We start from the raw sequence: 22,821 nt of genomic DNA, 5'->3' as shown, positions 1-22,821 counted from the left end.
TACCACTTATTAGGCTGAGTGCTGTTTCCATACAATGAAGATTTTATCACCAGGAGATTATCACTGGAGTCCTTGTCCGACCACGCCCCCTCCTCTGATAAGCAGCACACTGTCAATAGACAATGTAGATAGAAAGCGGTGTTGTCAGGGCTAGCTCCCTGAGCTCTGCTACATCTAAGAACTCTGATAGTATACTGGGTGCAGAAGTTGTTAAAGTGACACATCATTGGGATCAGGTTCTCCTTTCCTACATTATGCTGCTCCCAGATGAGGTAGCAAAAACCTGCTGAAAAATTCCCTTAAGGGTGATTTTATTAATGAAACAATTGGTATGGCTGCAAAACAAAACTAAAGCCTCCCAACAATAACAGTTTTAGCAATCTGAGCAAACCCTGGGAAAATTAGCATGGAAAGGCATTGGGGAGTGTTGATGCCCTCAATGTGCATGGACATGGCCCCAAAGCACTTCCAGAGTAATTTGCATTTGACTTCATAGGTTTATTTTTCAGATGAATTATTATGTTTTCTTGTAGAACTAGAACAGCCATACCACTAGTTTTACTAGTAAATTAATTCGAACAGATTCCCTTAAATCAACAGAAGTGAACCTTAGAAACGGGATCTGAACCATTTCAGTTTTTGGAGACAATCATAAAGGATAGATCCCTTCAAGGCGAACAATAACAGAGCTTTATCCAAAACGCAGAAATGTCAGAAGTCAGATTGTATATGCAGTACACCAACACAAAGACCTGTGAGGTTACAGATTCAGTTCTTGTGCTTTCATCCATCAATCACAACGGCTCATAAGAGACTAAACCCAGGAACCTTTATTCCATATCATTCAAAATGACACTAGAGGCACAATATTATTATATAAAGGCTGTGTGTGTAACGTCCTTCTCAACAGGTTCATTCTAAAGAATCCTTGTTAAAGTATAGTATGACAAAACACGCAGTATATGATCATGCAAAAACCAGAAACCCCTTAAACAATGTGTACATCAACTTCCCAGCAGAAATTTTGCCATCAACAGAAAGTAAATTCTGTTTGCAGCAAACAAAACATAGCCAGTTAAATAAAAAATACATATATTTCAGAATAAACAGGCTGGGATTGGCTTGGTTATGTATATAGCAATTGGGTTAATGTCACTATTCACTAAATAAGCCACAGTTATAGTTTGTATGGTCCTTTATTTTTTTTTTAGATCCATATTTTAGGTGCCACTTCCAGAAAAAAAAACAAAAAACAAAAAAACACAACTTGTAACTCAGTTGCAGTGCAGAAAAAAATCCTCAATCTTCAGGGGATAAAAGTGATGATCACGCCATGAAAAAAAAGGTCCTTATACAAAATGCCATATTGGGAGTTTTTGATTGGATATAGATGGATTATCCAAAAAAAAAATTATATTATATTAGAATCTGGCAGATTACAGTCAGTTTTATTGGGCAATGCAGTAAAAGTATTACAACGAACGTTCGTGTAGATAACACAAAAAGCTTAAAAAAAAAAAAAAAAAAAGTAAAGGCAGCCAGCAATGACGTTAAAACTGTCTGGATGACACGACGTGAAGCAAAGAAAAAAAAAAAAAATCGTGGCACCTCCCAGGTGGCAATAATGTGGAGCAGCTGTAAAAGTCAAGACTGGTACCCAGGCTATAGATGTAAATTTCAAGACACATCTGTAAAAAACAGAAAGAAATTAGATAAAGGTTAGAACAAGTAATTCACATTTTTAATTATCTAGGTGAAATTCTTAGGTTGGGGCTGAATATACTTAAGTAATTGAATGTGACCTTGAAGATACATATAGGTACAGCCTCAATTCTTCTTGATACACTGGCAGAAAATCAGGATTTTGTAGGATTATGATCTGGTGTACAAGTGTTCAATTATACCAAACGTGATAATTATTTTCATATGTAGGTTGAAACACAACCATTAACTAAAACCGTTATGTAGGAGGATAAAAACTGGGTGAAGAAGAACAACCAAACTCTGCTACAAGACCGTTTTATGTCACATGTCATACACCATGGCAAGACTGAGCACAGTAAAGACACAAGGTAGTTGTACTGCATCAGCAAGGTCTTTCTCAAACTAAGATTTCAAAGCAGACTGGGGGTTTAAGATGTTCAAGCTCTTTTGAAGGACTAAAAGCAAGCAGCGTTGAGGACTGTAGATGAAGTGGTTGGGCCAAAGAAACTTAGTACAGCAGATAAGAGACACATCATGCTTACTTCCCTTCATAAACCAAGATGTCAGGCAGTGCCATCAGCGTAGAACTGGCAGTAACCAGTAGGACCCCGGTACACCCATCTACTGTTTGGAGAAGTTTGGCCATAAGTGGTTTTTTTGGAAGAATTGTGGCAAAAAAGGTATACCTTCAACATGAAATCAAGACCAAGCGACTTAATTATGCATGAAAACTTAGGAAGTACTGGAAGTGATGAAATTATTCCCTGAGAGTCCTGATCTCAACATTATCAAGTCTGATAATGAAAAGACCGAAGGATTTGAGAAAGCTTACAACCACAAAAGATGTGTGGTCATATCTCCAAGATGTTTGGAATGACCTCTTGGTCAAGTTTTTAGCTCACTTAGGGGACTTGCTTCTGCGATCATCTGGTTGCTTGTTTTATGTTCTGCATTTCCACCATATTGCAGTATGTAGCTAAAATCAGTCTCTTATGAGATTGTCAGCAGCATTTAAAGTGTTAACAGCAGCAATCAGAGCTTTGCTTCAATCATTGCAGTTACAAGGTGGGTGCCAGCTAAGCAACACTAGTGGAGTGGGCTCAGGTCCTAATCCAGCTACATACAGTGGCACCCAATATAGAACATATCATTAAATTTTATGTCGGCAAGGAGTTAATGTTACATAAAATGTAACTTACTATGATGGAAGAAAATTATTTGAAACATTTCAACTACATGCAAGTGTGTGCCACTTGTTATAATGCAGCCCTAGATGGATAAGGCAGGAATTTTACAATCAAGCTGTAAAATAAGGCTAGGAAATGCATGTCAGATGCCAAACATATGGCAGGTACAGCTGAAGATCAGTCATGAAAGCTTATTGCTTTAAACAGCCCAATATTTATCCTACAGGATATTAATAGTATATTCCTTATCAATTATGTTGTATTCACAAAGAGTATTTCTAAAACGTAACCTTTAATTAGATATATTAAAAGAACATAAAACACATAATAATGTGCTCATGGTGCCAGTGCTTATTAAAAAATCACGATCTCACCCAGAATTGATGACTCAGGTGGGTGCTATGTACGGAGACAGGCCAGCTGACATGCAGGGGTAACGATAAATATTCCTTATGTACCCGGTCAAGCCCTGTTTGTCTCCAGCTCTAACGAGAGCAGTACCCAAGTTTAACCTATATACAAATATAACCCCAAAAGAAAAAAGCCCTCCCAAAGCGTTTCTGCCTCAATGGTGAGGGCTCATCAGGGGAGTGTACTTGAAATAGTTTAGCATATAGGGACTGAAGGTCCACTTATATAAGCGGGGTAAGAAAAAAAAACATAGAAGGTCTGAACAACACGCAAAAAGTTACATTGCCAGGTACTGCAGTGGCAATCACACAATGAGAAGATCGTGCAGAGTGCTGCCTGGTCAAAAATGGGGGACAAAAGCTTATTGCAATCAGAAGGTCCAAAATTGTAGTGCAATACACTTAATAGAAGTCAGTAGAAATTTATATGGGCATTAGTGTTGATCGACCAGTGAAATGCTCAAGTGCTCGGGACTTGAATCGAGCACATCAGACGCGCTCGACTCGAGAAGAGAGCATAATGGAAGGGAATGGCAAACTCGAGAATTTTTCTGGAGGAAGGACATATTCTCTCTTTCCTCTCTGTGCTCTGTTCCATAGAAAGAAAAATAAAGTTGGGTAGTGGAAGCCACCAATAGTTGACACCATCTCGTTTTGGAGAACAAGCAATTTTATTGTTGATAAAAGACAACAAATCAAAACATTGTGTAGACTGCTCCTGCAGCCATGGTTTACCCTCATCCTTCTGCATCCTCTTGTACCATCTTGTAGGTTAGCAAAAAGCAGCAGGCGATAGTAACTCATGACTGCAGGATTAGACTACACAGGATTGTTTGCAGTCTGTAACCATGGAAACGCGTCTGTATAGCAACTATATCAGCAAAAGATTTTTAATTGAGCTATGCAATGTAGTCGCGTTTCAGGATTTTATTTTTTGACTCTTGTTCAAACTTAAGTCATCTTAGAAAATCACTGATGTACTTACAGCTGGCAGGTCTTGCGCCATACCGTCGCATTATCTGATCATGTGTAAATTTCACAAATGATTCATATTGTTCTAGGAAAAAGGCAAAAAACAGAAGTTCAAAGATGTGATCACACCAGTGTTTTGGCATAAATGCATTAAAAAAGGCCTACTTAAAATGGTGTATAGCTCCATCATAACACATGCAGCTTCAATATAAACTATTCCATCGCAGCCCATAGGAAATCAGTGTGAAATGTACGTGCACAGCTTTCACGAGATCATTTGCTATGAGTACTAGCAGGAAACACACATGCAACCCGAGTACAGTGACGGTCACTTTACAAAAAGTGTTCGGAGCAAAAGCTTTCTGCAAAGGGCAAAATAAAAGCATCCTTATAGAGCCCTACTTTGTGTGGCAAGGGAGTTTATGTCCTGGAAAGCCTTTTTTAAAGTACCATACTTTTCGAATTCTAAGACACACTTTTTCCTCCCCACATTTGGGAGGAAAATGAGGTTGCATGTTATAAACAGTAGGTAGCTTACAGGGGGGGTAGGGTGACCGTTGCGATGGAGCAGGGTAACAGAGCAGGGTCGCTGCTTCAGGAGGCCCGGTGGCAACAGGAGTGGGGCGATGCTGCCCACCGCAGGGTAATCAATGGGAAGGAGGACTCCGCTCAGTGTCGACTTCTTAGGAGAGCCCAGGGCCCGCAGCGCCAGGACACTCCTCCTCCCAACCCGGGGCCCACAGCATTGCCCCACTCCTGCCGCTGCCGGCCTCCTGAAGCAGCGACACTGCTTCACCGCCGCTGACCCCTCGATGGTAAGCTACCATAAAATGGGATAATAAGCACAACCATTTTATTTAAAACATTTATTTTGCCATTTTCCACCCCAAAATTTGGGGTGCGTCTTTTGGTCCGCACGATACGGTATATATAGTTAGATTTTAGAAATTCTGTCAGAACTCCATTTGCCATCTTGACATGGATGTAGTTAAAAGGGTTGGCCACTACTTTCCATGTCCCTTTCATGTGAACTATCTCCCATAGAGCATTTCACTAAATACCTTGCTTTGTTAAATCCTGCGGTTTCCCGTCACATGATCTCTGGCGGAGAATCTCCTGCTTCCTGTGATGTCACGTCAGATTCTGCCTCACTTCCGGGCTCTGAAAACTGATGGGTGGGGCTTTCCACAGGGCTGTATTCAGCAGAGCTCACTCTGTTTCTGTGATTGCTGCCAGCTCTCCATGTAGACCAAGCTCTCCCCTACATCTGTATGTATACATCCGGGGGTATATACATGTACACACTGCTGGGTACCCTGTATAATGTATATACACCCTGCTGTATTCCCTTTATAATGTGAATATCATTAAGATCTTTCTCCATTTATCAATCCATTCCATCATCCATGTCAGTGAGAGGGCTTAGGGAACAATCCTTATTGCCAGGGTTGGAATAATGGTGCTTTATGCTTTACTTCTATTCCCTGAAGTGTCCTATACAGAGGATTGTGCTGGGGCGGTGTGTGATGTTGGGGGGAGGAATGGGAGGGGTTTAGGCAGAGTTACAGGTCTGTGCTCACTGCTGGCTTGCAGCCCAGAATAAGAAATGATGGGGAATGTACTTAGAAGGGAGCAGAGGATTCTGAAGAGGAAGTTATCGCTATGACAACAGAACTGATGCCAGGGCACAGGAAGTGAAGCAGAAAAGGCATAAAACTTAGCATAAAAGGTATATGGGGACCTTTATGGGCATCATCTTTAAATGGGTTTTCCCATGAATAAAAGTTTATTTTAATCAATAAAGTTCCACAATTGAATGTGTTTAAATAAAACGTTCCTGTGCTGAGATAATCTTATGAATGTGCCCCTGCTGTGTACTGTGTACAGAACACGGTCTGATCATACCACATCTCCTGGGATCGCAGCTGATTCTTTCTATGAGGTAAAACATTTCCCAGCCTGTTTTTAAACAATGTTTTACTTCAAAGAAAGAATCAGCTGTGATCCCCTAATATCTGTATATTACGTTGCTTCCTCCTTGCCCAGGAGCTGTGGTATGATCAGATCATGTTCCTGAACTGTAAGACACAGCCATTACACAGTACACAGGAGGGGCACATTTATAAGATTATCCCAGCACAGGAAGATTTTATTTAAATACATTCAATTGTGGAAGTTATTATTATTTCAAGATCTAAAGATCTATTGAGTAAAATGAACTTTTGTTTGTGGGAAAACTCCTTTAAGCATTTAAAGCAAAACCAGCAAATGAATCAAGAGTAGTGGATAACTTCTTTAAACTGCATCCATAGTGAAGTACATCCCTGCTGTGATATTTGCAGGATGCTATCTGGGCACTAAGAACACATCACCACAATGAACTGAATGTACTGTGATCAGTATTAAGGGATAGAAATCTTTTGAAATACATTTTGTGTGAAGAAAAAAAACAAACAAGAAAGCCTTCAACGCATTTTAGGGTTACACTCTAGCCCCTATACACTGCATTCTTAATCCTTGCTAATCCACACAAATTATAGGAAATAGAATTACTGAAAAATCCGGCATATTCAAAAAAAACTGTATGGTGTGGGGCTGCATTGTCTTTGCTTACATCTTCTATGACTGGATGACTATAGATTGCCTCCAGACCTTAGGGGCCCCATAAACAATAAATCGGCTGAAAGCCACGTCTCCCAACGCTCTTATTTTATTTGTGAAAGAGCCACTGCCAAGTCTAGTACAGAACAAAAGCTTTGACTGTCCAAATTGGATCATGCCAGATTTTCATCTTCCCAGACAGATTTGGGTCAGGAAGACCCCATACACAATTAGGCTGTTGAACAAGCCCACAGGTATAGGCGAATTCATCCAATGTTAGTCTAGTGTGTATAGAGGCCTATAAGCTGGTGAAATGCAGTCCAGACCAAAACAAGAACATTGATGAATGTGAAAGCTACAGTACTGACCTTCTAGTTTTGTGTTAAGAATCTGCTCGTATTCTTCCTTTATCTTATCTTCATGGTCTTTCAGAAGACGTTCACACAGAATTCCTACTTGTCGTAAGCTAAAGGTTGGCTGGTCTTTCTTTACCATAGACCCTTCAAAAAAACAAAATGACACCAGTGCATGTTAATGGAACTAAAAAAGGAATAGATACTGATGGTAAACTAAAGAGGAGGGCGACCTTAATTCATAAACTTTTATTACCTGGAGAAGATGGGGCTGTAAGAGCTGAACTGGTCTGAACCTCACTAGACTGGCCAGCTTCACTTTGGCTGAATGCTCCTTCTAATTGCCTTCGTCTATGGTAACGGGTATACTCTTGTCTCAGGTTCTGAAAAATTTGTTCTGCAGAAGAAAAAAAATATATAAATAACAAAATATGATCTATCCATCAACACATTACACAGCTAACATTTACACTGAACAGGGCCACAGATCTACAGACTGTAACAGCTGCGTGCCCATACCCACTAAGGGAAATTCCCACAGGAAGACTAAGCAGATTTTCCTTTGCAGATTTGTGAAAGGAAAATCCAGTGCGTATTACAAGAGCAGCACTGCGGATTGTAAATTATAGCATCTCCATTTAAACTGTGGACCAAGACTGCCGTCATCATGGTTACCTGCCGGCGCTGCGATCAGCACCAGCAGGGATCATGATGAGGGTAGTAGTAGTAGTGTCTGTTCCCGCAGTGTCCCTGTGTAAAAATATGTAAGAATAAAATAATTAATAAGACCCTTAAACTCACCTGTCCTAAGTGACCCCGTCGGATATTACACAGCTGACTTTCAAACCCAAAACCATTACCTCGATTGCCAACGCACCAGGGCAATCGGGAAGAGGTGAGGCTAAGCGCCAGAATTGGCGCATCTAAAGGATGTGCCATTTCTGGGGCAGCTGAGGGCGGGTATTATTTGTCTGGGAAGGGGCCAATATCCATGACCCCTTTTTAGCCTATTAATATCAGCCAGCAGCTGTCTGCTTAGCCTTTGCTGGTTATTAACAATAGGGGGACCTCACACCATTTTTTTTCATATTTATTATCTAAATACATGTACAGTAAACTACACACGCAAAGCACTGATTATATATTTCACTGACATTTCTATCTATATATCTATTTTATTCTGACGATGGGTTGGGTTTTCCTTGAGACAGGTGTGTAAAAATCAGACCGCACGCACATGGTCTATGTGCCGTGCGATTTTTGTCGCACCCACTGACTTACATTGGTGAGTCTCGGCAGTTTTACGTGGCATGCTGCAATTTTTTTTCCTCACCCCAATTTCAGGCGAGGAAAAACTTTCAGATGAACACTGCCTCAATGAATAACATTGGTGCGAGTGTAATGCGATTATTTCTCACACTGCACTCGACGATTTGAGCAAACCCTAACTATTACTCATCTTTGATGCAAAGTCAAGAGCTGAGCTTGCACCTTTCCTCACAGACTGCCTTGTTACACAGCTATCAAATGGCTCTAACAGCAGGGATCTCTGCCCATTGCACTGCAATTCATCACTTAAATGCAGCTCTCAATTGCTGACAGCAGCATTCACAGTGCACGAACACCGTGGCAGCAGGAGCCTGCTGGAGGCCCCTTAACTGCACCCCTGTGCAGACCAGCCTATTGCTGGCATTCCTAGGAGACTAAAAAATTTTTTTAGTCCCTTAAGGGAAGAAAAGTTTTTTTTCTTTTAACATAAAAATTCACTGCACTCTTCCAGTATTCATTTTTTTTTTCAGTTACCGCAACTCCGCAAAAATGCAATAAGAAGCGATCAAAACATATTTACCCCAAAATGCTATCTATGAAAATATCAGCTCGCCAATTAAAGAACAAGCCTTTAGGCTATGTGCCCACCATGCAGAAAATTTCTGCATCTCCCTAGCAGAAAAACCGCATGCGGATTGTACATGCGTTTTTCCTGCGAAATACATGCGGATTCACATGCGTTTCCGCATGCGGATTGACAAGCGCTTTCCAAGCAATTTTAGCATCACTTGGAAAAGTGCTTGACAACTTGGTCACACTATATAAATCCATGCAACCGGCATGGATTTATATAGTGTGACCCGAGAGAATGGTTACAAATAAAAAAATAAACCTATACTTACCCTCTGATGGCCCATGTGTTGCTGCGCTCCTTCCTGACTGCCAGCTGATCGCGGGACACTGCACTGAAAGACCTGCCGTCACATGACTGTGACGTCACCGCAGGTCCTTCAGTCCTGCCCGCAAGCACAGGGAAGGAGACCGGGGGCCGTCGGAAGGTGAATATAATCTTTATTTTTTATTTTATTCTTGTTTTTACAGTTTCTATAATACCTGGGTGTGGAGGAGAGTCTCCTCTCCTCTACACCCGGGAACCATCCGCACATAAGAACGCGCCAATTACGCAAGTACAGATGCAGTCTTGCGGAATTGGCACGTTCTAATGCAAGTCAATGGCGGCGAAAACGCAGCGCTTCCGCAAAATAATTGGTAGTGCTGCGTTTTTTTTCCGCAATTATAATCCACAGCGGAAATTTCCGCAGCATGTGCACAGCACATGCGGATTATCATTGGGGAACATTGCTGCCCTTCTACCATGCGCTTTTAATGCGTTTCCGCAGCTGCAAAAAACGCTGCGGAAACGCATTAAAAACGCATCGTGGGCACACAGCTCAATTTAAAAAAATAAATAAATAAGAAAAAAAAAATAATTACTTGTCGACATTTTTTTGGGTTAAAGATTTTTTTTCACTTTTCTTCACCACTTTAAAAATGAAAAAATAAAAATGCAAGTTTGGTATTGCTGTAATCGTACTGACTTAGAAAATCATTTTGACAAGTCATTTTTACCATACAATGAAAACTGTAAAATCAAGACCTCAAAAAAACAATATTGCAGGAATTGCGTTTTATTGAAGTAATATTCTCCCTCTAGCTGTTCACTTCTAGTTATCAGGGCAGTGCAGAGAGTGGTTACAGTCATGGCTCACTACAGTGAGGAAAGATTTAAAGGGACTGTCAGCACAGAATGACTGTTCAAACCAAGTATCGGCTCTCAGTGCATCCCTGGCGTGGCCAAGCATTTAAAGGGGTTGTTTGGTCCAAAACGATAAGCACATGCACTGTGTGTTGTGGAGATTCGCCAGTTTCTGAGCCGGGACTGTCGGGTATGGATGCATTATGCATACTCCCAACCAGAACCAGACTAGTGGACGCGGCCTCGCTCCATACACTTGTACAGCAAGAGACCCATCAATCACCAGAAGTGGCAGGGGGAGAGCCGGATTAGTCTCCTCTATGCCTATGGAGAGTTTCAGAGAAAATACACCTGGCTGCAGCCAGTTCCTGATCATGCTGCCCAAATTACAGGCAGCTTGTAACTAGTTGACAGGTTCCCTTAAGGCTACACACACACACACACACACACACACACACACACACACACACACACACACACACACACACACCTTACTGCCGAGCAATAGGTAAGGATTTCTGGTGGAATCCCCAGCGGAGAGATTCACTTGAATGAAGCCAATGAGTCACTTTGCACATTGTCTGGCCTCCGTCCTGGCAGTATTCGTCTTTTTCAGACATGCTCAAAAACAAGGTCTGCCTGGAAAAAGACACTGACAGGACAGAGGCCAGACAGTGTCCAAAGACAATCCAATTTTTATTTTGTATTTTATTTTGAAAGTTTTGAGGCTTTTTTTTTTTTTTTTTTTTTTTTTTATGTTTAACAAAAAAAAAAAAAAAAAAAACCACAACACCCACTATGTTCTGTCCGAGTATGCTCGGGCCGAGCTCCGAGTATTTATAGCTGCTCGGTGATATGGTTGAATCGCTCCCGTGTCAAGCAGCTGTAAATACTCGGAGCTCGGCCCGAGCATACTAGGCGAAAGGGTTAATAGAACATACTCGCTCAACACTAGTCATCAGATTAAAAGTTGGATGGCCACATGTCCAGGTTCGGATGAGCTGCAAGATGCTGCAGCGACCATCTGATAGCAAATTACTTATTTTTTTGTGTAGCTGGTAAAATATGATCATTTATGGCAAGTTATTTATGCGGGGGCATTTATGCATATTGCATTTATGCATACTTTATCGAAGTGCCATAATTTAGCAAAGTGCCCTGGCAGTTAGAAAATGGCACTGCTAATATTCATCTTTCTTCTCTTCTTACAGGTATATATTTTTCACTGCTTGTGTGATCTGTCCTGAAAACTGCATTATATCTCCATGCAATGCTCTGCAGCCTATCAATTTCTGGTATATATTTTTCACTGCTTGTGTGATCTGTCCTGAAAACTGCATTATATCTCCATGCAATGCTCTGCAGCCTATCAATTTCTGGTATATATTTTTCACTGCTTGTGTGATCTGTCCTGAAAACTGCATTATATCTCCATGCAATGCTCTGCAGCCTATCAATTTCTGGTATATATTTTTCACTGCTTGTGTGATCTGTCCTGAAAACTGCATTATATCTCCATGCAATGCTCTGCAGCCTATCAATTTCTGGTATATATTTTTCACTGCTTGTGTGATCTGTCCTGAAAACTGCATTATATCTCCATGCAATGCTCTGCAGCCTATCAATTTCTGGTATATATTTTTCACTGCTTGTGTGATCTGTCCTGAAAACTGCATTATATCTCCATGCAATGCTCTGCAGCCTATCAATTTCTGGTATATATTTTTCACTGCTTGTGTGATCTGTCCTGAAAACTGCATTATATCTCCATGCAATGCTCTGCAGCCTATCAATTTCTGGTATATATTTTTCACTGCTTGTGTGATCTGTCCTGAAAACTGCATTATATCTCCATGCAATGCTCTGCAGCCTATCAATTTCTGGTATATATTTTTCACTGCTTGTGTGATCTGTCCTGAAAACTGCATTATATCTCCATGCAATGCTCTGCAGCCTATCAATCTCTGGTATATATTTTTCACTCCTCTACGTTTTTTAATCCATGATACTTAAAGGTCATCACACTTACTTTAAGAGTTTATGATCCATGCCATTTTTTTTTTTTTCCCTGCACTTTATGGTCTCCTGTTGTCTTTTAAGCTAGTGATTGATTGTTAATGAGTTAAATCTGTGTAGATCTAAGCAGATACGTCCCTATATATTGAGACTTGGTTAAGGGGCAGCATTTATGTGGGTCATTTATGCATATAGCATTTATGCATACTTTATCGAAGTGCCATAATTTATCAAAGTGCCCTGGCAGTTAGAAAATGGCAGTTGGACAGGGCAGGAGACAGGTAAGACATGCAAGACAATTAAACAAACTTGCTTTCCAGGTCATCTTTTTGGCAAACAGTATTCACCATTTGTATCTGTGCCATTTATACTCTGGTTGCTACAATCATCCACATTCACCGTTCTCCCACAAATGCGGCACACTTCATCCATATTAATCCCTCACTCCTCTCTTCTCCTATGTACAGTTGTCATGCTCTCTTCACAATGTTATACCACGCAGATCCATTCATTCCCACCATACAACGCAGGAAACGCTCTCACAAATCACTCAATCATCTGCTCACTCTCTGTATCTTCCTTCTATTAGTCGCAGGTGATATTTCTCCCAACCCAGGACCCTCCAGTAATAATAACACTAACTCTTTCCCTGTTACATTCAGAAACCCTGCTAATCTCATTAATATTCCCTGCATATCTTCTGTCTCATTCAACTGTGCCCTTTGGAATGCACGCTCAGCTTGTAATAAACTCTCTTACATCCATGACTTTTTCCTCTCTAATTCCCTCAACCTTCTGGCTCTCACTGAAACCTGGATCCAGCAGTCGGACACCACCGCCGCTGCAGCTCTCTCCTATGGTGGCCTACATTTCTCTCATACCCCGCGACCTGACAACAGATCAGGTGGAGGTGTTGGTCTGCTTCTTTCAACAAAATGTACTTTTCAGGTTATCCCCCCTGTACCCTCCCTTATCTTCCCGTCCTTTGAGGCCCACACAGTCAGACTCTACCGGCCCTTCTCCCTGCGAGTGGCGGTTGTCTATCGCCCCCCAGGTCCCCCCCGTCAATTCCTGGATCACTTTGCTGCCTGGCTTACAAATTTTCTATCCTGCGACATCCCCACGATAATCATGGGAGACTTTAACATCCCAATTGGCGATCCTCTTTCCCCATCTGCCACGCATCTTTTATCATTAACCTCCTCCTTCGGCCTTTCACAGCTTGCTAATTCTCCTACACATGAGGACGGGAACACATTGGACCTGATCTTCTCCCGGCTTTGCTCAGTACATGACTTTACTAACTCTCCCCTTCCACTCTCTGACCATAATCTTCTTTCATTCTCTGTCAAGAACTGTGACTCTACTCAAGACACTCCCACCGTCCACACTTATAGAAATTTACGCGCCATTAACACCCAGAAATTTATAAAAAGGTTGCAATCATCATTGGCCCCAATCTCCTCCCTCTCATGTCCCGAATCTGCATTGAAGCATTATAACAAAATAATGCTATGCGCCCTGGATGAAGCCGCACCTCCTACACAAAGAACAATTCGGCATAGACGGCGACAACCCTGGCACACGCCTCAAACACGTCTTCTCCAGAGGTACTCCAGGTGCGCTGAACGGCTGTGGAGAAAATCAAATCTGCCCGAAGATTTCCTCCACTATAAATTTATGCTGAAAACATATAACTCTGCCCTTCACCTCTCCAAACAAACCTACTTTAACAACCTCATCATCTCACTTTCCAATAATCCTAAACGACTCTTTGACACGTTTCATTCTCTCCTCAATCAAACAGCACAGGCCCCGACCACCGACCTCAACGCTGACGATCTGGCTAACTATTTCAAAGAAAAAATTGACCATATCCGACAGGAAATTTTCTCCCAATCCCCAAATGTTATGCATGCTCCCCCCCGCCACATTGTATCTTGCTCATTTTCTGACTTCGAACCAGTCACGGAAGATGAAGTGATCAGGCTCCTTGCATCTTCTCGCCCTACCACCTGCACCAGCGACCCTATTCCCTCACATCTCCTTCAGTCCCTTGCTCCAGCTGTCACCTCTCACCTAACTAAAATTTTCAACCTTTCCCTCTCATCTGGTATCTTTCCCTCTTCTTTTAAACACGCCAGCATACAACCATTACTTAAAAAACCATCCCTCGACCAGAACTGCACAGCCAACTACAGACCTGTTTCCAATCTTCCCTTTATCTCTAAACTCCTGGAACGCCTGGTCCACTCCCGTCTAATCCGCTATCTCTCAGACAACTCTCTTCTTGACCCTTTACAATCTGGTTTCCGCTCTTTACATTCTACTGAAACTGCCCTCACTAAAGTCTCTAATGATCTACTAACAGCTAAATCTAATGGTCACTACTCCCTGCTGATTCTCCTGGATCTCTCTGCAGCATTTGACACTGTGGATCACCAGCTCCTCCTCACTATGCTCCGCACTATTGGCCTCAAGGACACTGTTCTCTCCTGGTTCTCCTCCTATCTCTCTGACCGCTCCTTCTCTGTGTCTTTTGCCGGCTCCTCCTCCTCCCTACTTCCTCTTACTGTCGGGGTTCCTCAAGGATCAGTCCTAGGCCCCCTTCTTTTCTCCTTATACACCGCTCCTATTGGACAAACAATCAGTAGATTCGGTTTTCAGTACCATCTCTATGCTGATGACACCCAATTATACACCTCTGCTCCGGACATCACCCCTGCATTACTACAAAAGACCAGTGATTGTCTTTCTGCTGTGTCTAACATTATGTCCTCCCTCTACCTAAAACTGAATCTGTCAAAAACTGAACTACTCGTCTTTCCTCCCTCCACTAACCTACCTGTGCCCGATATTGCCATCTCCGTTTGTGGCTCAACCATTACTCCCCAGCTACAAGCCCGCTGTCTTGGGGTCATTTTTGATTCAGATCTTTCTTTCACTCCTCACATCAAATCACTCGCTCGTTCATGTCATCTACACCTCAAAAACATCTCAAGAATCAGGACTTTTCTCACCTTTGACTCGGCAAAAACTCTTACTGTCGCTCTTATTCATTCTCGTCTTGACTATTGCAACGCTCTACTAATCGGTCTCCCTCTTACTAAACTCTCCCCTCTCCAATCCGTCCTGAACGCAGCAGCCAGGATCATATTCCTCGCCAACCGCTACTCAGATGCCTCTTCCCTGTGCCAGTCATTGCATTGGTTGCCCATCCAATATAGAGTTCGTTTTAAACTTATCACGCTTACCCACAAAGCGCTCCATGCTTCAGTACCCCCCTACATCTCCTCCCTTGTCTCAGTCTACCACCCTACACGTGCCCTCCGTTCTGCAAATGACTTGAAACTAAAATCCTCCATAATCCGAACTTCCCACTCCCGTCTCCAAGATTTCTCGCGTGCTGCGCCAATTCTCTGGAATGCACTACCCAGGACAGTTCGATTAATTCCCAATACCCACAGTTTCAAGCGAACCCTAAAAACACATTTCTTTAGACTGGCGTATCACCTAAACACACTCTGTCCATCCCAGCTTTCCCCCATATTAAAATCTTCTTCAACTTCGGGTTCAAACCAACCATGCACATAAAAGCCTCTGTCAGGACTGCACACATACTGGCTGGCAACCAGTCCATGTATTATTATTTATCCTATTCAGTATATCAAGGCTGCATTATACAATATATGTACTTTTTACCTTTTGTGTCTCCCCCACTTCCTCATAGACTGTAAGCTCGCGAGCAGGGCCCTCACTCCGTGAGATATGCTTATTCTGTATTGTCTGTATAAGTCCCCCCTAAAATTTGTAAAGTGCTGCGGAATATGTTGGCGCTATAAAAATAAACTATTATTATTATTATAGACAGACATGTGATCCCTAGAGAAGAATGTTGAATACGTTTCTAACAGATGGAAAATTATTACTGCCACGATGGCAGCATGGTGATTATCGCCAAGTGGTCAGCCGGTTTCACACTAAAGAGCAGGTAGGGGCTATGTGTGATGTACTGTATAAACTGTGTGCTTGCTGTGACTTATTTGATGCTGTATTTTGGATACTGGTAAACATCTGGATCATTGAGTCAATAAATGCTCTATTTAGGGTAGGCAACTGCCATTTCACTATTAGGCTGCGTTCACATATTGCGTATTTTCGCGCGCTTTTTGAAAATATGCAATGTGCTTTGTGTTTGCCAGCAAAGTGAATGGGAAATTCACTTTGCCGTTCAGACACAGTGTAATTTTACGCAGCGGGAAAGCGCAGCTGCGTAAAGAATTGGCATGTCAATTCTTTACGCAACTGCGTCCCGCGCTCTCTCTCTATTGTGCTCATTATAAGCGATGGAATTACGCAGCGGTGTTCACACACTGCGTAATTCCATTGCTTTTAAAAGGGGCGCAGGATGGATACTCACCTACCCGATGTCAGGGGAGAGGCGTCCGGTCCGCTCCAATCCCGCGCTTCCAGCATCTGCCGGTGAGCCGATCAGCTGTTAGCTAACCGGCTTGTAACCGGCTTCCGGTCAGCTGATTACAAGCCGGTCACGTGACAGTCAGCTGATCGCTTCACGGCAGATGCTGCAAGCGCGGGACCGGAGCAGACGCGTCTCTCATCCATCGGGTAGGTGAGTATCCACACACACACACACACACGACACACAGACACAGACAGTACACATGTCACACTGAAATGAAGTGTGACATTACACATGTCACCCTTCATTTTTCACACTGCGTTTTTTGCTGCGCTTTTTTACGCAGTGGTGTGAATGGAGGTGCTTTTTTTTACCTGCGTAAAAAAACGCAGGCAAAAAAAGCAGGAAAATACGCAGCGTAAAAAAACGCAGGAAAATACGCAATGTGTGAACGCAGCCTTACTGGGGAAGATAGGAGGGGGTTTATGGGGAGCGGAGACCCCAAATGCCCTCTGATTAATAAGGAGGGGGTGTTAATAACCTGAACAGTAATCTATTTCACCTTGTGCCCCAAGGTCGTGTACACATCACAGATCCTTCACCTTTCGATGCTGTCTTCTAATACCTCACCCCAGCACCCACCAGTCTCCTCTTTCATGCTGGCTGAGCCAAGAGTCTGGTACAATTCAATTGGCGCATTCTCCGGTTAGTATCTTGGCTGTAGCTCAAGACTGCAGTTTTAGTTTATAGCCTGATATAAAGCCATTAGAAACAGAAGTATTAGGCAAGGGTCACATCAGAGCATTTTCTCTTATCTGAGACAATTGGGCCGATTATGCTGTGATCCAATTTTCTCAGATGAGGAGAACATGGGGAGAAATAAAAGTTTCTCTATCTTCTTCATTCTGTCAGTCTTTGAAAATGAGACCACACTCGGAGGTCATCCCGATTTTTTTTAATGGACTCATTGACTTGCATGGCAGAGTGCGAGACAAAAATTGGATCCAACTCAGGTATGCTGCGATTGTTTCCTTGGACATGGCATGGCCCCATATAATAAAACTGGTCCGTTCTGTTTTGTCGGATCGTTTTGCACGGTCATGTGCACGAGCCCTTAAAGAGAGCTGTAAGTATATGCAACTGTCTCATTACCCTGATCCCTCAGGCTGAATCGCTGCTACAGCCACAATCCTGGGTCTTGTTTTTAAAGGGAAGATCAACCCACCAAACAATATATGGTCTTGCAGGTTTTTGAATGCTAAATCTATTGAAACCTTTATATCTTTTATCTATTGCTGCATTCCCAAGAAATCAGCATTTTAATTCACATGCACATGAGGTGTTAATTGCTCAGGGCATGACAGAGTAATTAAGGGGTTCTCAGAGAAGGAGATAAAATGGCATCCCTGGTGTAATTCAAACTGCAGCCCATCCTAGTCACATGTCAGTACGGGCGGCAAATTGAAGACATACAACTCCCGAGCCCTGTAGGTCAACTGACAAGAGCTGGGAGCATAGCTGTCATTAGTGAAGAAATAAAGCTTTTCCTAGCTGAGCACAAAAGGTTGTTATCTCCAGCTTCATCCTCCTCAATATTTGTTTTCCAGTTGGGTGCAGTCAGTCTCTGTGCACGGCTATAAAAACTGTCAGACTGATGGACAAGAAGGATAAACTCAGAGAACATTGTGGGTTAAAACATATTTCTTCACATATGACAGCTGCGCTCCTGGAAGACAACTGAGGTATGTGTAAAATACAACTCGTTAGGCGAGACACAGGTCTTGGGAGCTGTATGTCTTCTTCAGTCTGTCGCCCCTACTGACATGTGGACTAAGATGCGCTGCAGTTTGAATTATATCAAGGCCTCCATTTTATCTCATTCGTGGAGAGCCCTCTTTAAGGAGCCATTACCTCCTGAGGTTGTTTCCTCACCCAACACCAGCCTCTTTAGCTTAGCAAAAAAGAAAAATATCCTAGTGATGTTCAATTTTCATGTCTGTTTGGAGAAGAACGAGAAAAAGAAAAAAAAGATTAAACTCTGATGGTAAAAACTGATACATGGACCAAACACTGATGAAAAACGGTCATTTTGCATACATGAATAATCACTAATGTCTGATTGAGGCGTAAAAGTGAGCTGAAGGGCTGACATGCTTTTAGAACCTAGCAGTATTGGCCTCCCAGTTGCCATCCAGAATGAATGGGTTGATTGCTCATGAATAGCTCTGCCCCAATTTAAACACGGCTGACCAGTTGCCGAATTGTAGGTCCATCATGAAACAGATGGGAACAGGAAACTGGCAGAGGCAGACAACATTAAGATTTGCCACAGCATGACGCATATTTACTACACCTGGAAATATAACATGATGATATCTCCAAAGTCCATACTGCTCCCATTTTGACACAAAAAAGTGGCAGTTCAGCCAATCTCTGGCTGACTTAGGTCACTGTTAATCTCAGTGATTGACAGAGGACCTGTAAAGAATCAGAAAGGTGGAGGTGGGTAAAGGGGAGGTGTTGTAAAGGCCATTTTGTTTTTTAATGTAATTCTAACACTTTATTTTAAAAAGGGCTGTTCTTAAGTTATTCAAATTACTTTAAATTTGTTAGACACCATGAAAATAAGCAAAGTTGCAATTTACTTGCTTTTTCTGTCTCCTGTCATTCTCCTGCAGGAAGAGCTTTTATCTTTTATAGCGTACAGCTGGTTTCCATGGAGCTCGGACATTAGTGCCTGCAGATCTCTTAAAGCACCACTCCAGCCATATACTCACCATCCAGAGTCTTTCCCGGTTTTCAGCACCGCTCCAGTCCTGCAGGGCCATCTTGTCAGCACAGCTTCTGACAGCCAGAAGTCAAAATCTCTGCTCACAAGCTCTCAATACAAGTCTATGAGAGCCAGAACGAGGCTCAGACTTGGATTGAAAAGTGACCTCCGCGCAGCTCCATGAAGCACTGGAGCTGGGAGCAGGTCACCTCTCACAGGAGATGGACCAGAGTGGCAGGGAAACCGATGAAGGCGGCGGAAGGTGAGTATATGACAGGGGGAAGGGGACTTAAAAGAGGTATTCCCATCTCCAAGATCCCATCCCAATGTGTAGTAGGTGTAGTAATAATATTAGCAAATACCTCCAATTAGAAATGTACTATAGTTCTTCTGATTCACCATGTCTCTTTCCTCAAGGTCCTGCAAAGCCTGCACATAGGTATCCATGGTTACGACCACTGATATAGTGACAGCTAGTTCCTAGTAGTCATAACCATGGATACCCAAGGTCCTGCAATGCCCTGCACATGAGGAAAGCGACATAGCGAATCAAAATCTATATTATATTTTTAAATGTAGGTATTTGCTAATATTATTATTATTATACCTACTACATATCAGGATAGGATCTTGGAGATGAGAAAACCCCTTTATGATTTAAAGCACTACTCCAGAGGTGCAATATAAAAAAAAAAAAAAAAATGCTGGAGTGGTGCTTAAACATCTCAATCAGCTCTCTCCAGACCATTGATTTCTATACAGCAGTTAGCGCTCCCGTCACTCTCATAACTGCATCTTTTCAGGAGCTAAGTCACCAGTCAAACAGCTGTCACAGCTCTCACTGACCGATATGTTTGCTTGTTCAAATGCCCTGCTAGCTCTACATGTAAATATAGTGATAGCGCAGATTCCAGAGCAAACCACTGATAGCTGAATGTGTTACAGCAGGACTTGTGCTGAGCTTTATAGCTTTAATACTACAGCTCTGCTACTCACCAAAACTCACTCAAGGAGGAGAGCCCACTCTGCTAGTTTCCTTATTTCTTGGTTTCTAATGAGATTGCATTATTCTGAGCTGCTGAATACCCCTTTAAGTCCAAAGCCACTTTTAGACTGTCGAGATTCTGCTTATATCTGAAAAGACGTATGGTTGTTCATCTGTGATTTGGGTCAGAGTTTAGTCAGTTGCTACATCACTGATTTTCATGTATGGGGAAAAAATAAAATAAAAGTTTACAAAAAGCTTCTATTCATTACTACATCAATCACAGACAGCACACAAATTGCAAACTGATGGTCTCCATGTGCTGTGATTTTTTAGGACCCACAGACTTGTGTGGATGATTTTGTTCTGTGACTCGAATGAAAGACGGACGTCTACATGATATTTTTTTTGCGGACACACTGTCAGCAAAAATGGCCAGACATGTGAATAGCACTGTAGACAATAGTGTGTATGTGTTCTGTTAGAGAAAAAAGACTTATAGAATATGTACATGAAAAACAGGTGTCTAAAAGAGCTGGGATTAAGGCTGCGTTATGCCCTTATCTGCACCCCGGTTTATGACTATGTTGGAGAATTCCGTCTGAATCCCTGAAACACGGGACCTTGTAGATTGTAAACCCGTGAGGGCACTGTCCTTTACCCCTGTTAACTATTCTGTTAGTTTGATCACTGTAATTTTTTTTTATTTTTTTTATATAAACCCTCTATACATCTACAGCATTATGGAATTAATGGTGCTATAATAATAATAAATAATACTGCAGACTGTCACTGACTTGATTTAGGCAGCGTTCAAGCCATGATATTTCCTTTGAATTCCTCACTGTCAGTGTCCATCTAGTTTACTATGCTATTGTGTCCAAGTAGATCAGGGGTAGGAAACTTTTTCTGCCAAGGGCCATTTGGATATTTATAACATCATTCTCAAGCCATACAAAATGATCAACTTAAAAATTAGCCTGCAACAACTCAAATCCTACCGTTGAACATAAATCTATTTGGAAGGCAGACAGGCGTGTGTATACCCTTTTTGCTTAGAGAAATCGAGCAACGCAGCCCTTTCCATAGGAGGCAGGCATATTTTGAAAATGGCGATAATGTGGCAAGCTTACATGGCAAAATGGGCCTCAGAGCCTCTGGTGATTACAGTAATTAAGCATGGAGAGGAGTGGTTGGGGGCCCTAAGCGGGTACTCTCAGGTTGTTCAATTTACCATTCCCTTTTTACAGTCTCCACTTTAAAATTTAAAGTGCAAATGGAGGAATACTTGGCACAGGTGCCTGTCCGTTCCCCAAGTCAGGAAGCATTAGACTTGTTAGATTAATCTATGTCTAAACAAGAAATAGAATCGGTAATAGCGGATTTAACAAATAATAAGTCCCCTGGTTCTGATGGGCTCCCCGGGGAGCTTTATTAACAATACATGCAATGCTAGTCTCTGGTTCTAAAGTCTCTTTGAAGAACCTCTTGAGAGGTGCTCATACCGGCATCAAGCTAAACCTTCCAGACAATTACCTTTTTCTGCTACCTACAATTATGACATGCCCTTCAGACCTTCTTCCTGGGTCCAGACTATGTCCTGCGAGACTTCCCCTTGTCCCAGAAGCTACTGGGTCCACCTGGATCTGGGCTTATTTCCCATTTACAGTTAGGTCCAGAAATATTTGAATAGTGAAAACTTTTCACACTTTAGCTGTTTAAGCCCAAAAAGATTATATAACTATCTTGAGTATGTTTTGGTTAAAGTGAAGACTGTTGGCTTTAATTTGAGGGTATTCACATCCTAACTGGAGTAAGGATGTAAGAATTACAACTCTTTAATATGTAGCTGCCTCTTTTTAAAGGGACCAAAAGTAATTGGACAATTATCTCAAAAGCTGTTTAATGAGCTGCATGGGCTTTTCCCTTATCAATCCATTAATTAAGCAGGTAAAAGGTTTGGAGCCGATTTCAGGAGTCACTTGCATCTGGAAGCTGTTGCTGTGAACCCACAACATGCGGTCACAGGAGCCCTCAATGGAAGAGAAACAAACCATCATTATGCTGAATAAAAATCCAGCAGAGAGATAGCAGAAATGTTAGGAGTGGCCAAATCAACAGTTTGGTACATTCTGGGGAAAAAAACAAAACAAACACAAAACCAATGCACTGCTGAGCTTGGGAAATTAAAAAAGCGCTGGACGTTCACGGAAGACAGCAGTGTTGGATGATCGCAGAATCCTTTTTATGGTGAAGAAATATCCCTTCACAACATTGACCCCAATGAAGAAAACTCTCCAGGAATTAGATGTTTCAGTATCTAAGTCTACCATAAAAAGACGACTTCAGGAGAACAAATACAGAGGGTTCACCACAAG

The 22,821-nt window shown here is 42.1% G+C and overlaps 1 protein-coding gene across 1 annotated transcript in view; it reads right to left on the bottom strand.

Moving 5' to 3' along the window:
* Nucleotides 1–1,177: 1,177 nt before the first annotated feature.
* Nucleotides 1,178–22,821, bottom strand: part of AKIRIN1 (akirin 1) — a 32,199-nt gene continuing 10,555 nt past the window's right edge. The window contains exons 2-5 of the mRNA XM_073665864.1: nucleotides 7,484–7,624; nucleotides 7,243–7,374; nucleotides 4,287–4,358; nucleotides 1,178–1,688 (exon numbers count right to left, since the gene is read on the bottom strand). Of these exons, the coding sequence (XP_073521965.1) occupies nucleotides 1,678–1,688; nucleotides 4,287–4,358; nucleotides 7,243–7,374; nucleotides 7,484–7,624 (356 nt within the window). The 3' untranslated portion in view covers nucleotides 1,178–1,677. The remainder of the gene's footprint in view (nucleotides 1,689–4,286; nucleotides 4,359–7,242; nucleotides 7,375–7,483; nucleotides 7,625–22,821) is intronic.

Source organism: Phyllobates terribilis, unplaced genomic scaffold (genome assembly GCF_046119375.1).
Source record: "Phyllobates terribilis strain yellow unplaced genomic scaffold, ASM4611937v1 Scaffold_2__4_contigs__length_985480577, whole genome shotgun sequence".
Classification (NCBI taxonomy): domain Eukaryota; kingdom Metazoa; phylum Chordata; class Amphibia; order Anura; family Dendrobatidae; genus Phyllobates; species Phyllobates terribilis.
The sequence above is the reverse complement of the archived record's forward strand: the minus strand, read 5'-3'. Positions and strand labels throughout refer to the sequence as shown.